The sequence below is a fragment of the Tenrec ecaudatus genome, chromosome 9 (genome assembly GCF_050624435.1).
Source record: "Tenrec ecaudatus isolate mTenEca1 chromosome 9, mTenEca1.hap1, whole genome shotgun sequence".
Classification (NCBI taxonomy): Eukaryota; Metazoa; Chordata; class Mammalia; order Afrosoricida; family Tenrecidae; genus Tenrec; species Tenrec ecaudatus.
Genome location: NC_134538.1, coordinates 148,513,760 through 148,525,930, shown reverse-complemented (window position 1 = coordinate 148,525,930; position 12,171 = coordinate 148,513,760). Strand labels below are relative to the sequence as shown.

At 56.0% G+C, this 12,171-nt stretch overlaps 1 protein-coding gene across 1 annotated transcript in view; it reads right to left on the bottom strand.

Annotated features, from left to right (window-relative positions):
• Window positions 1–2,444: 2,444 nt before the first annotated feature.
• The window catches only part of TSPAN33 (tetraspanin 33), a 28,291-nt gene continuing 18,564 nt past the window's right edge, over window positions 2,445–12,171 (bottom strand). Inside the window, exons 2-8 of the mRNA XM_075557727.1 lie at window positions 8,968–9,025; window positions 8,300–8,427; window positions 7,954–8,028; window positions 5,573–5,668; window positions 4,681–4,809; window positions 3,846–4,007; window positions 2,445–3,591 (exon numbers count right to left, since the gene is read on the bottom strand). Coding sequence (XP_075413842.1) covers window positions 3,490–3,591; window positions 3,846–4,007; window positions 4,681–4,809; window positions 5,573–5,668; window positions 7,954–8,028; window positions 8,300–8,427; window positions 8,968–9,025 — 750 coding nt within the window. The 3' untranslated portion in view covers window positions 2,445–3,489. The remainder of the gene's footprint in view (window positions 3,592–3,845; window positions 4,008–4,680; window positions 4,810–5,572; window positions 5,669–7,953; window positions 8,029–8,299; window positions 8,428–8,967; window positions 9,026–12,171) is intronic.

Sequence of the window (12,171 nt, the reverse complement as noted above, 5' to 3'; positions counted from 1 at the left end):
TCTTGCAATGGGAAGATTATCCTGGATTATCTTGTAAAAGGAAGGCCGAAGCATCAGAGAAAAAGGCGATGGGGCGATAGAGTCAGAGGTGGGTGTTCACGGTGTTTGGAGATAGGAGAAGGGGGTCACCAAGCCATGGAGCCTCCACATGCTGGACAAGGCAAGGAGATGGCTTTCTTCCTCGGAGCTTCTGTAGGAGCTTGTGTGGTCGTGGGTTATGCCTTGGCTGCTAACCACACAGTAGCCATTCTCCCCAAAGAGCGGCAGTCCGGGAATCCCACAGGTGCGATTCTGCCCTGTCCTATAGGGTCAGGAAGAGTCCTGACCGGACAACAGTGAGTTTGGTGTGGTTTACTTGGGGGAAACCAGCTCAGTTGAACTTCTGACCTCCAGAACTGTAAGATAATGAATCTGGGTTGTTTTAAGCCAGTGGGTCCCCACCTTCCTCATGCCGCAACCCTTTCATACAGTTCCTCATGTTGTGGTGACCCCCAACCATCCAATTATTTTCGTTGCTACTTCATCACTGTCATTTTGCCTCTGGGATTAATAATAAGACCCCTGTGAAAGGGTCGTTCGATCCCCAAAGGGGTCTCGACCCACAGGTGGAGAACTGATGTTTTAAGCTTGTCAATCTGTGGTGAGTGGTCCTAGCAGCAATCAGAAGTGAAGGTAAGTAAAATCATAATTTCATGGGATACCGTTCCAAATATGTACTCCTGGATTCACATCATAAGGTTTGAGGTTGACCCAGGCCCCCCTCGCCCTTAGGGGACTCTTCCCACGGCTTCAGGCCACCCTGCTTGGCTTTCACTACCCCAAGAATCGCCTTCCCCACACGCACCTGGAGTTGCACCTTCAGCTGCTTCTTGTCGATTCTGACTCCTGACCACCTCACCTGTGCTGAGTGAACTCTGTCTCAGAGGGTTTCCAAGCTGACACCCTTGGGAGCCAGATCTCTAGACACTAAGCACTAAGTGCAAGATGCTTATTACAATTAAGGCCAGAGCCCACCTAACTCAGGCTCTTACCAATAGCCAACATTAGGTCATGCCCACAGTCCACTCCTTCCCCCAAGTCATCGTGAGGCTGCAAAGGGGTGGGTACGGTAAGCCCCCTCCCAAGGGGCCTCTGGCTGGGTTCAAACCTCCAACCTGGTGACTAGTACGTGCGATGCTCACCCCACCCAGGGACTCCCTAGACTTGACCAGCTGTTCCAGTCCTTGTGTGCACCCCGTATGCTTGAAATGAGGGTTCTTCAAATAGGGAGGAAGTCACCAGGCAGAGTGAAGTGAAACTTGAAATAACAGTAAGAACCCTTTACCATGTTTTGGTGGCATTTTTCTCTCCCCACGTCCTTGTCACATATGCATGGAAGATTTGTGAGAGGGTTGAGCTGGAATGGAATCTGCCCGGTAAGCTTCCGAAAGGACCTCTGGTAGCGCAGCGCTTAAGCACTGCCTGCTAACGCGAAGGTCGGTTGTTCCTGGGGGGTGCAGCAATCAATGGGGGGGAGGACGGGGGTGGCCGGGACAGCTCTGTCCTGCGGGGTGGCTGGAGTTAGAACCTCGGTCTGTGTTGGGCACACTTGCTCAGGCGGGTCGAGGCCTGGGGCTGGGGCAGAGGCAGAAACGTCCCCACTCTTGCCCCAGCCGCGTTGTTGGCTTGACTCAGCGGAGCCCTAGGGAAGCGTGGTTTGTAGTGACTGGCCCTGCTGTAAAGCACACTTGAGGTCCCCCCAGCCTGTACCTCTGGACCCTGGGGGAAGAGGGTCCCCCGCAGGGCGGAACCCAGAAAGTGCGCTGCAGGTTTCTTCCTTCCAGAGCAAGAAACGTGTTTTTGAATTAAAAAGTGTACTTGAAAAAATACTTGGGATGATTTTGTTTTTTTCGCCCCGTTCTGTTCCTTGCTGGGCTCGAAGCCCAGGCGGGGGGCCCCAGGCAGTGCTGGAAAGGCGCCCTCCCAGGAATGGAGTGGGGGCGGGGGCGCAGAACCAGGGGCAGCAAACAGCAAGTGCCTCTGTCGCCCCAGAATGTAGGGGCTGGCTGGCGAGGCCCGGGTAGCCAGGGGGCTTGGGGAGACTTGGGGACAGCCCCTCTACCCAGTGGCAGGGTCACAGCCCCACCCACACTTCTCCAGGGAGGGGCGGGGACCACCCAGGGTGCCGCAGGGTGCCCCGCCCCCAGCTCCACAATGCCAGCTGGCTCCCAGGCTTATTGCTCCTAGGTAGAGACCCTGTTTGGGGCGGGAGGGGAGGGAGGACGCCAACTCCCAGATAGACCCTGCCGGCCCAGGACACCCCCTGGGCAGTGCCACACTGTCACATGGGGTGGCCAGGAGTGGGCACCAAGGCAGCACCCCCCACCCCTACCCACACCATAACAGTTTTGGGGGCGGGATTCACTTTAATTTGAAAAATATTTTTAATAAACATCTGTTTGGCTTAGTTTGGAGAGGTTTAGAATGTATTGAGGGGTGGGGGGTAGGGGCAGTGCACATAGTTCTGAGCTAGGTAGGTGGGGTTGAAGGGGGGAGCCTGCTGAGTTTCCCTACCCTTCCCCCCTAGATGGCAGAGTGGAAAATGGCCAACAACTGTTATTGCTGTGTCTGGCTCCCTCTGCCCAAGACTCCTGCTGCTTACTGGGTGGCAGTGCCCAGTGCAGGGGCTGGTGGGTCAGTGCTCCCGAGAGGGCCCCCCCACCATGGGGAAGACTGCAGGGCATCTCTGGCTCAGTTCCCTTTATGCAGGCTGTAGAGGGCAGTGACCCTGGTTCCACACTTTTTTCCCCCAAAAAGTTGGGGGCAGGAGCTGAATTTGGCCACTGTGGCACCCCTGGCCTGTGCTGCCATGTTTCCGTGGAAACGAAGGAGGGGCAGGGTACAGCTACCTGGGGAAGGGCAGTGCAGGCTTTCAGTAAACATCCCCTCCCACACTGCCGGACAGATACATACAGCTGTCCCCAGCCGACCCGAGCTCACTGCCCACTCCACCACCTTCCTTGCTGGAGTTGGTCTTGGGTCGACTGGGCTCCGGGTGGGGGACCCTGGGGCCATTCCGCACAGACAACAGTCAGAGTTGGGGTCTGCCCGCCACGGAGCTCAGCAGCTGCCCCAGCCCAGCTGGCCCTAAGGCCTCAGTGTGAAGGGCAGCCAGCTCTGGCTGTTTCCCAAGCAAACTTCAAAACAAAACAGAAACCCAAATGCTTAAGGAGAGAAGCAAGACAAACAGTTTGCTAATAGTCGGGCGGGCTGGGACGGGGTGGACTGCTGCAGGGGTGGGTGGGCGTGGGGTGGGGCACACACATATTTCCAAGACCCCTGCCCGAGGGAGGGCGGCTATGTGCCCTGCCTTCTGCCCTTCTGGAATCTGCTTCCCACACGGCTGTCTCTGAGGGGCCGCCCTCCCACCCCCCATGTCCACATGGTGCCCAAAGCTGGGCCTGCTGCTGTGGGAGGACGAGGCGTGTCTGCTGCCACGGTGACAGGTCCTCAGTACCACGGGTCAGCCCGGTGCTGCTGGTTGTAGAGTTGTAGCTTGATCTGATCTTTGATCTGGTTCACCAGGATCTGGGACAGCAGGATTCCCACCAGCTGGGGAGAGGGGAAACAAGGGTGGGGGGGTGGGATGGGCGTCTCAGGCAAGGAGGAATTGGGTCCACAGCAGGGCCACCTGAGTGGCCCTGACTCTGCACCACACCCCCACGCCACTCTGCCACCCTCTCTGCCCTTCAGCAACCTCTGGACCTTGACACCCAGAGGATCCCCAGGGGGCCCTACTCCAGATGAAGAGGCCACCTCTGCCAAGTCGGGTCTGTGGGGCCTGCAGGCCTCACGGGACATGTTACCTGAGGGATGGCCAGGCCCAGCGCCACCCCGCCGAGTAAGAAGAGGTTGCTGTGTATCCAGTTGACCAGCTTGTCAATGCAGCCGTTGGGGTAAATGACTTTACTGGCTTCCAGGTAGTCAAGGGACTGCATACCTTGGCCACACATGGTGTTGATCACTGCCTGGGGAGAGAGGTGGGAAGCTCAGTGGGACTCCCACTCCAATAACTGTCTGTCTGAGGCCCTCGCTCTCCGGTGTCAGAGAATCTGTGTAGACTGAGCCCCCCTCCGCCTCTCCAGTCACCCTTCAGGTGTGGACTGGAACTCACCTCCACAGCTTGATGATCAGCCAGTCTCAAAACTCATGGCTGTCAAAGTCAATTCCAGCTCACAGAGACCCCAGCCGACAGGGTAGAACTGTCCAGTTGCGTTTCCGAGACTAACTCCTTAAGGGAGTAGGACAGCCTCATCTTTCTCCCACAGAGCGGCTGGTGGTCTCGAAATGCTGCCTTGGCCCCAGGTATAACCCTTGACACCACGTCAACCACAGGCGGGGCTTTAAGGGGGAGGCAACCCTAGGGAGGTGCGCACGCCTTAGAGTCATCAATCATTTGGGACTCAGAGGCGGCATGTCCCCACGTTGTTCCAAAGGGTCTGGGAAGGGGGCAGACTGGACACTGCAGGGGGGACACACAGGGAGGGCGCGGGAGAAGGGACAGGGACAGGGACAGGGACAGGGACAACACGAAACCAAACATGTTGACCGGAAATGGTTTTGCTATGCCAGCCTTCACCCAATTCACAAGGAAAATGGGCCTGGGGCGGAATGCTCACCGGCCCTGCCCAGGAGGCTCACCTGGTTGGGGGTGGGCAGGCAGCAGGAGTAAGGCACAGAGCAGCGCTCCCGGCTGGGGTTGTCGTCCGAGCAGTTGAAGTACATGTTCTGGGACCAGTCCTTGTAGGAAATCCCTCCACAACAGCTGAACTGCAACAGAGCACCCCCCACCACGGCCTCTGTGCTTAACTGCAAGCAAGTCACCCCTCTGGGCTTGACTTGACCACTGTCCCTGTGCGTGGAGTTTTTGCTTTACATGGGCAACTCTGACTGCCTCTAGGGCAGTTTCCGGCTGGGCAGCCCTGCACAGCAGAGTGTGGTAAGACCTACTGAGGAAGTAAAAGATCCGCTCTGAAAGCCTTGGTCTCAGACCGAGCAAGCACAGCGGGGCAGCTTCAGCACTGTACGCCCGTGGTTACTGCTTTACAGCAAACAGAGCCCTGGGTGTCCGCTCAAATGTCCACTTCAGACGTACCTTCTGAATCCAATCTGCCCAGTCACCGACCGCAAACACAACATCCATTCTGGGTTTCTTAGGTAGCCTCTCAAATGATTGATTGTTCTAGGACAGTGGTTCTCAACCTGTGGGTCGTGACCCTTTGGGAGTCGAATGACCCTTTCACAGGGCCGCCTGATTCATCACAGTAGCAAATGACAGTGATGAAGTAGCAATGAAAATAATTTTATGGTTGGGGGTCACCACAACCTGAGGAACTGTATGAAAGGGTGGAGGCATGAGGAAGGTGGGGTTTTGTCCTGCCGGGTTTTGTTCTTTCTTTTATACCAACCCCCCTTCCCAGTACCCACAGCCTGGCAGGTAATGAAGAGGCCTGCAGGCCTGGAGGGGGGAAGTGCCCCCTTGATTGTGTTATCAGTTTTCCCCCACAGTCCCCCAGACCACCATCACACATACCTTCTTCTGGCCAAAATCAATGAGGTTCTGCAGGTCCAGGTCATCTCGGTAGTGCACGATGGCATTGTTGATGATCTCGCTCACCTTCCCCCGGGCCTGCCAGAGACACCGGGAGCGAGCGAGTCAGGACACCTGGCCACCCTCCTCCTGGCAGAAATGACAGACCCCGCTGGCCAGCCATCTTTATGTGAAGTCAGCTGGGCGATGGCACACTCCGAAGCCCACCTGCCCCGGGCCTGCCACTGGCACCGCTCCAGGAGCACCTTTCTTGGCATTACTTCAGCCAGAGGGGAGGAAGGACCTACGCTTGGGCTTGGGGTTGGGAGACAATCCAACACTGATCTACCTCTATTCTCTGGGTCCGCACACTTGACTGCTCCCTGGAACCACCTGGGCATGTGGTGAAATAGCAGCTCTTGGCTGGGGCTTTCTGCTCCCATCCACAGTACAGTCTCTGGATCCCACAGGGGGCAGTTCGACCCTGTCCTATAGGGTCACTATGAGCTGGCAACCGCTCCACGGTAGTGACTTTTTGTTTGTCTAGTTGTTTTGGTTTCGGGACTCTATTTGCCACCCAATGAATCAGAATCCCTAAGGCAGTGGTTCTCAGCCTTCCTAATGCTGTGACCTTTTCATACGGTTCCTCATGTTGTGGTGACCCCCCCAACTATAAAATTATTTTCGTTGCTACTTCACATCACTGTTATTTTGCTAGTGCTATGAATCGGGCGACCCCTGTGAAAGGGTCCTTCGACCCCAAAAAGGGTCACGACCCACAGGTGAGAACCACTGCTCTAGGGGGAGGAGCCCAGGGATCTGTAGTGTCCCCAGATCCCCAGGTGAGTCCAGTGATCAGCCCAGTTCAGGAACCCAGGCTCTATTCTACAGTGTCTCGCACTGGGCAAACCTGCTGCCAAAGCCTCATGTGTCCCAGAGCAAAGGTGGAGGACTGTCGCGCACCCGACCACGCCATGGTGTTTTCAGTTACCTCCCATGTTGCACAGGCTGGACCATGAAGGAGGAAGAGCGAGGAACAGATAACTGAGTTACAATGTTGGTGAAGAATAGTGAACGTGCCAGGTACTGCCCCAAGAACTGAGACACCTGGCTTGGGAGAAGTACAGACAGATAACTCCTAGGAAACCAAGATGGGGAGATTGAAGTCTCCCGGACTTTGGGCACATCATCAGGAGGGGCAGGCCTGGGAGCAGGGCAACAGGCTTGGTGAAATAGAGGGTCAGTGAAAGAGAGGCAGATTCTCAGCAAGACGCTCTGCCCCGTGGCTGTAGTAATGGGCGGATGGTGCAGGACCAGGTAGTGCATCGTTCTGTTTTGCAGAGGGCCGACTCACAGCCCCGTAACAAGCCCAGCATTTTATCAAGGAGCCCCAGAGGTGCACTGGTTAATGTTCGCTGCTCTGCTAAGCACAGAGCCAGCTTTTGGAGCCTGGCAGTCAATCTTTCCTTGGGAGAAGAAACCTGGCACTCTGCCCAGGAAACTCTGTGGGAGCGGTTCCACCCTGTCACACAGGCTTCTGTGAGTCAGGATCAACTTGATGGCACATGTCAACATTCCCTAGTTTTCCTGTAGCCACAAAAACCGTCTCTGATGGATGCAAAACAGAGAAACAAAGCTTTGGTAAAAAGAGGCTTACGAACGGAGGCACTTCCCTCTAGTGGGCAGACAGAGAATTGCATCTCTTTAGATTTAAGCGTGTCTATTCTTTCAGATTTCACTAAACCAGGAAGAGGCCCTTCTGAATGAACTCTGTGGCTGTCCCTTCTCATGGTTCGTTGTCCTACACGCTCTCCCTTCTTGCTCTACTGTTTGTTTGTTCTTCAAAGGGTCCTATCCGTGGTCCTAGCCTCTGTTCCTGGCCCCCATCTATCTGCCTTTTGGGAAAAACTTTTCTCGGTCTGGGTTACAATGGCAGACCACTTCCCGCCAGAGGCAACACTTTTCCAAGCCACCCTCCCTCTCTCCACTCCCTCTCCTCCGGTTGACCCTAAGGCACAGAACTTCTTTTTTCCCCAACACACAATAATAATAAAATTAAAAAGTTAAAAAAAGGAAAGAGGCCCTTCCTATGGTCTGTGCTCTGCTGGGCGATGGCATTTTGCTGAGTCACTTGATATTAGACTGTGGGTTATTTTAGCAGGATGCCCATAGAGTGAGTCCCCTTGTTGACCTTGAAGTCGTGGGGGGGGGGGGGAAGGCCCCTCTGACTTCCAGGTCCTCTCAAATAGAGGACGGGACGGAGGTGGCGGCTTTTCGGAGGAAGGCTTGCTGGGTTGATCAGCCTGAATGTGTACAGGACCCTTCCCTACCTCCACCCGGCTCACAGCTGTGGGTGGAGAAGGGTGCTGACTCTCAAACAATACCTTGTCGGAGAAGACGAAGCCCAGTATGCTGGCGGCCAGCTGAAGCAGGAAGACCAAGGTGAGGCAGAAGGAGAACTGCGGGGGAGACACAGGTGGGGGTGGGGAGGGTGGTTTTACCATATGGAGCTCCCCTCCCAGGTGACACGCCCCTCCCCCTCACTGGCATCACACCAATATCAAAAAGGCTGCTAGCTCTAGGCCGCTAATCAGGGTGCCCCCACCTCCCCGAGCCCTTCGTTTCTGGTTCCCCTGGGGCTGAGCTCCTTAGTGAGGGGGGGCTAGCCCAGGTGACTGGGCAAGCTTGGAGAGAAGGCCGTCTGCCTGCCGCCTTCATGGGGCCACTCACCGTCTGCAGGAGGCAGATGTTCTCCCGGAGGGACCCAATGCAGCCACAGAAGGTGAGGAGAAACATCAGTACGCCCACCACGATCAGCAGGATGGCGGGGTCCATTGCCAGGCAGGCCAGGGCTGCTTCTGGGGGAGGGGTCACCGGGGGTGGGTGGTGGGTGTTGAACCTGGGAGTCTACTAAAGGGAACACTCTCCCAAGGAAGCGGCGGAGGAACCTCCAGTTCAGCTGGGTGAAGGGCACAGGGAGGTGGTGTCCCCTCACAGGAGAAGAAAAATGGGCGCTAGGAGATTGTGGCATTGGGCAAGCATGGGGACACGAGGCAGTTTGAGTCTTTAGTCCTTGGGTTTATGAGGAGGGGCCGCTTGGCTAGAGACAGGAGTTAGAATGAGTCTGAGCTCCAGGCCTGGCCAAATGTGTCTGGAGAATAGGCAGCTAGCTGCTCGGGAGTGGTGGAGAGGGCAGAGCTGGGGAGGAGAGGCTAAAGACCTTGACCTCCCTCCCTCTGGACACTCTCTGAGCTAACAATGTAGAGTCTCCAGGGCAGAGAGAGACTGCCGCCTCTGGCCCCTTGCAGTTGTGTGAGGAGCGGAGGACCAGAGCGCCCCGAGCTGGGCGGGGCAGGCCTTGGGAGAGTCCTGATGGGCCGGGAGGGCTTTGAGCTCACCTGCATGCTTCATCAGCCGAGCATAGACACCCACTGCCACCATCACCATGGAGATCACCTGTACGGTCAGAAAGGGGCACACGTGAGATTCTGGAAAGCTAGCTGCCAGGAACTTTAAGGAGAGGCACAGGAGGTACCTGGGGGGGGGGGGGGGCTGTTTTCTTCTCACAGCCCCTGGGGACAGTTCCTGTGAGTGCTTGATCATCCAAGAAGTGCCTGCTCTCATGAACCCCAGGACCAAAGACTCAAGCTGTCCAGTGTCCCTGGTGGTGCTCACACATCGTCTTGTGAGGCAGATACTCTCAGCTTACAGAAAAACAAACTGAGACTAGGCCAGGCTACACCCAGGCCGTGGGGAAGGCCACAGGTTTGGGGGTGATTTAAATCGGACCTGAGTTTCTGAACCTCAGTTTCCATGTCTGGAGGTGGACAAGAAAGGATCAAATGAATTCCCCCCCCCCCCCACACAAAAAAACAACAAAAACAAACCAAAACTACCTTTTCACAATGAGAAATCACAAAAAACGGTGCTTGATGCAGACAGGGCCTGTCATTTCTGGTCATGACCTTGTCCAGGGACACACAGAAACTGTGACACTCTGGGCCCTAGTCCCCCTCCATTGGGAAGTTGAGCAGGCCTGATGAGATGGTATGCTCCCAGCACCCTCACTCTCCAGATGGCCAGTGTGGTACCAAGTGCACCCCCCGCGAGCATGTGTGTGCATGTGTCAAGCAAGGGAGCTGCTTCAGTCGAGGGGGTTTTGCCTTGAGAAGCCCCAGTCCCACGGTGGCGGGGCAGAGAGCCTTACTCTCTAGCACCTTTCCAACTTCCTGAGAGAACAAACCCACCAGAGACTGCCAGGGGTCTCCGGAGGGGCCTTGATGGCACGTTGCGGTGATCGAATTCGGAGACTCCGGGGCGAGCAGTTGGCTTTGACCAGTCGACTTCATGGCACCTGCTACTGAAGTCACTTTAAAAACCAAAATAACTCATCCTGACCCTATCAATAACCCAGAAAACGAACTCCCTGCCACTGAATCATTCCTCCTCATTGGACAGGCTGGAACTGCCCGGGGTTTCTGAGACTGTAGCTCTTTACGGGAGTAGAAAGCCCTGTCCTTCTCCTGCGGAGCAGCTGGTGGCTTCAAACTGCTGATATTAGGGTCACATTACACCTCCAGGGCTCCGGGGCAGAATGGCCTCGAGTGGAGTGTCCAAGGGTGTGGTCTTTACGGACACAGCCTGCCTCATCTTCCTCCTGAGGAGTGGCTAGTGGATTTTAACCATCGTTTTTCCCCGTTAACAGCCAACCACTTGACTCCTGCGGTGCCAAGGGTGCTTGTCCCTTAGTAGAGCCGGCTTCCTTTAGGACGGGCCTCTGCCACCTGGCAGGGCTGCGGGAGCCATTCCGCAGGACGTGGGAAACCCTGAGCAGAACCACACCTCCCAGGTCCTCGTGCCTGGCACCCATCACTGCCTCCAACGATGCAGGGTCAGATGTGCCATCTGCCTCCCCTCCCCCTCCCTGTCTGGGAGAGGGGGAACTGTCTGCCACTGGGGTGGCGGGCGGGGTGCCAGCTGATCCTTGCCCCACAACATCCAGGCTCAGGGAATCCAAGGAGGAGGAGGGAAGATGGGAGGAGAGTGGGGACTAAGAGGAAGGAGAGGGGAGTAGGAGGAGGAGGGGGGGGAACCCACAGGATCGGTCTGGAGGCACAGCCTTGCGGCTGACTGAGGCTCACCACAGCCGGTCACCATTGTGTGTGCCCTTTGTTGGAACCATGGGAGAATCCAGGCTGCGCTTGGAGTTGGAGGCTCCCAGGTGCTTCACCGGGCTGTTGTTACCTGGTGCATTTCAACTAGGGCCGGAGGTAGCCCTCTGAGCAGTTTTAACTTATCCTATAGGGCCACTCTAAGGGGCCTTGGTGTCGTAGGGGGTTAAGCGTTGGGCTGCTGGCTGTAAGGTCCGCAGTTGGAAACCACCAGCTGCTCTGAGGGACAGAGATGAGGCTCTTTCCCACACAGAGCTGCAGTCTCAGAAACCCACAGGGGCAGTTCTATCTTGTCGTGCAGGGTCGCTCTGAGTCAGCATCCACTCAAAGGCAGTGAGACAGGGCCCTAATGAATTGAAATTGGCCCGAAGGCAACCGGGGAAGCATGTTCTGTGTTTACCAACCCAGGGCGTCCCAAGAGACTTAGGGACAGGGAGACAGGAAGTGTGAGAACAGGAGCAGAGGGCGGAGCAACGTGAGGCCGGGAGCCAAGTGAGCCAAGAAGCAAAGATTCTCCAGAAAGCCGCTCAAAAAGGACGCAGGATGAATGCACAGATGAGAGCTTCTATGGATGTGTTCTCAGGGGGTGGGAGGGGGCAGGAGCATTTAGAGCCTGAAACAGTGCTTCTCAACCTTGAAATCACCTTGGGGGTGGGGTGGGGATGGCGCTAAAACCTCCCGAGTTGCTGCAGCCGAGACCAAGCGTATCCGAATCACTGGCACGGGAATCCAGGTGCAAGTCGTTCTGAATGCTCCTCTGGCGATTCCAGCGGGCAGTCAACTTCGAGAGCCATTAGCCAAACCGAGATGAAGACCTCCGTATTCAATGGCTCCTTGATGATGCCACTCACCTGGCACTCATGCCCACCTCCCCGATCTGGCACTTGGGTTATCGAGCTGCCCTCTCTCCGGGCACAGCCTGCCCTTCCACCCACTTCCCACCCAAATTCCTCAAAGCTACGGCCATTCCAAAGTTCGTGTCGCTGTTAATAGCGAAGCATTTCCGCGCTGAGTCGAGCCTTAGAAATGAGCTTGGCTACTCGCCCTTTCAATGGGTGAGGAAACAAGAGGTCAACAAAGGAGAAATGGCACGTGACCACGTGCACACGGGGGCAGGACCCTAACCAGGTTCTCCTACCTCAGTGCAGGATCCGTTTGGATAATCTCAGTCTTTGATACCAAGTCCCCATAAAACACCCCAAAACTTACCCGTCCTTTCGTGATGAGGATGGAGAGAAAGACACTTCTCAGGATGGCTTTCCAGGCTCGAATGAAGCCTGGCAACTTAAAAGCTAGTGTGGGACAGGGAGCTACTTCTACCCCAAGTCTTAGTAAACTCCCACCAAATACCTGGGGGATGGTGTGGGTGGGGGACTGTTCACTGGGTGTTTATTTCCGCTTTTTCCGATGAGTCTGGATAAGGGAAGCTGG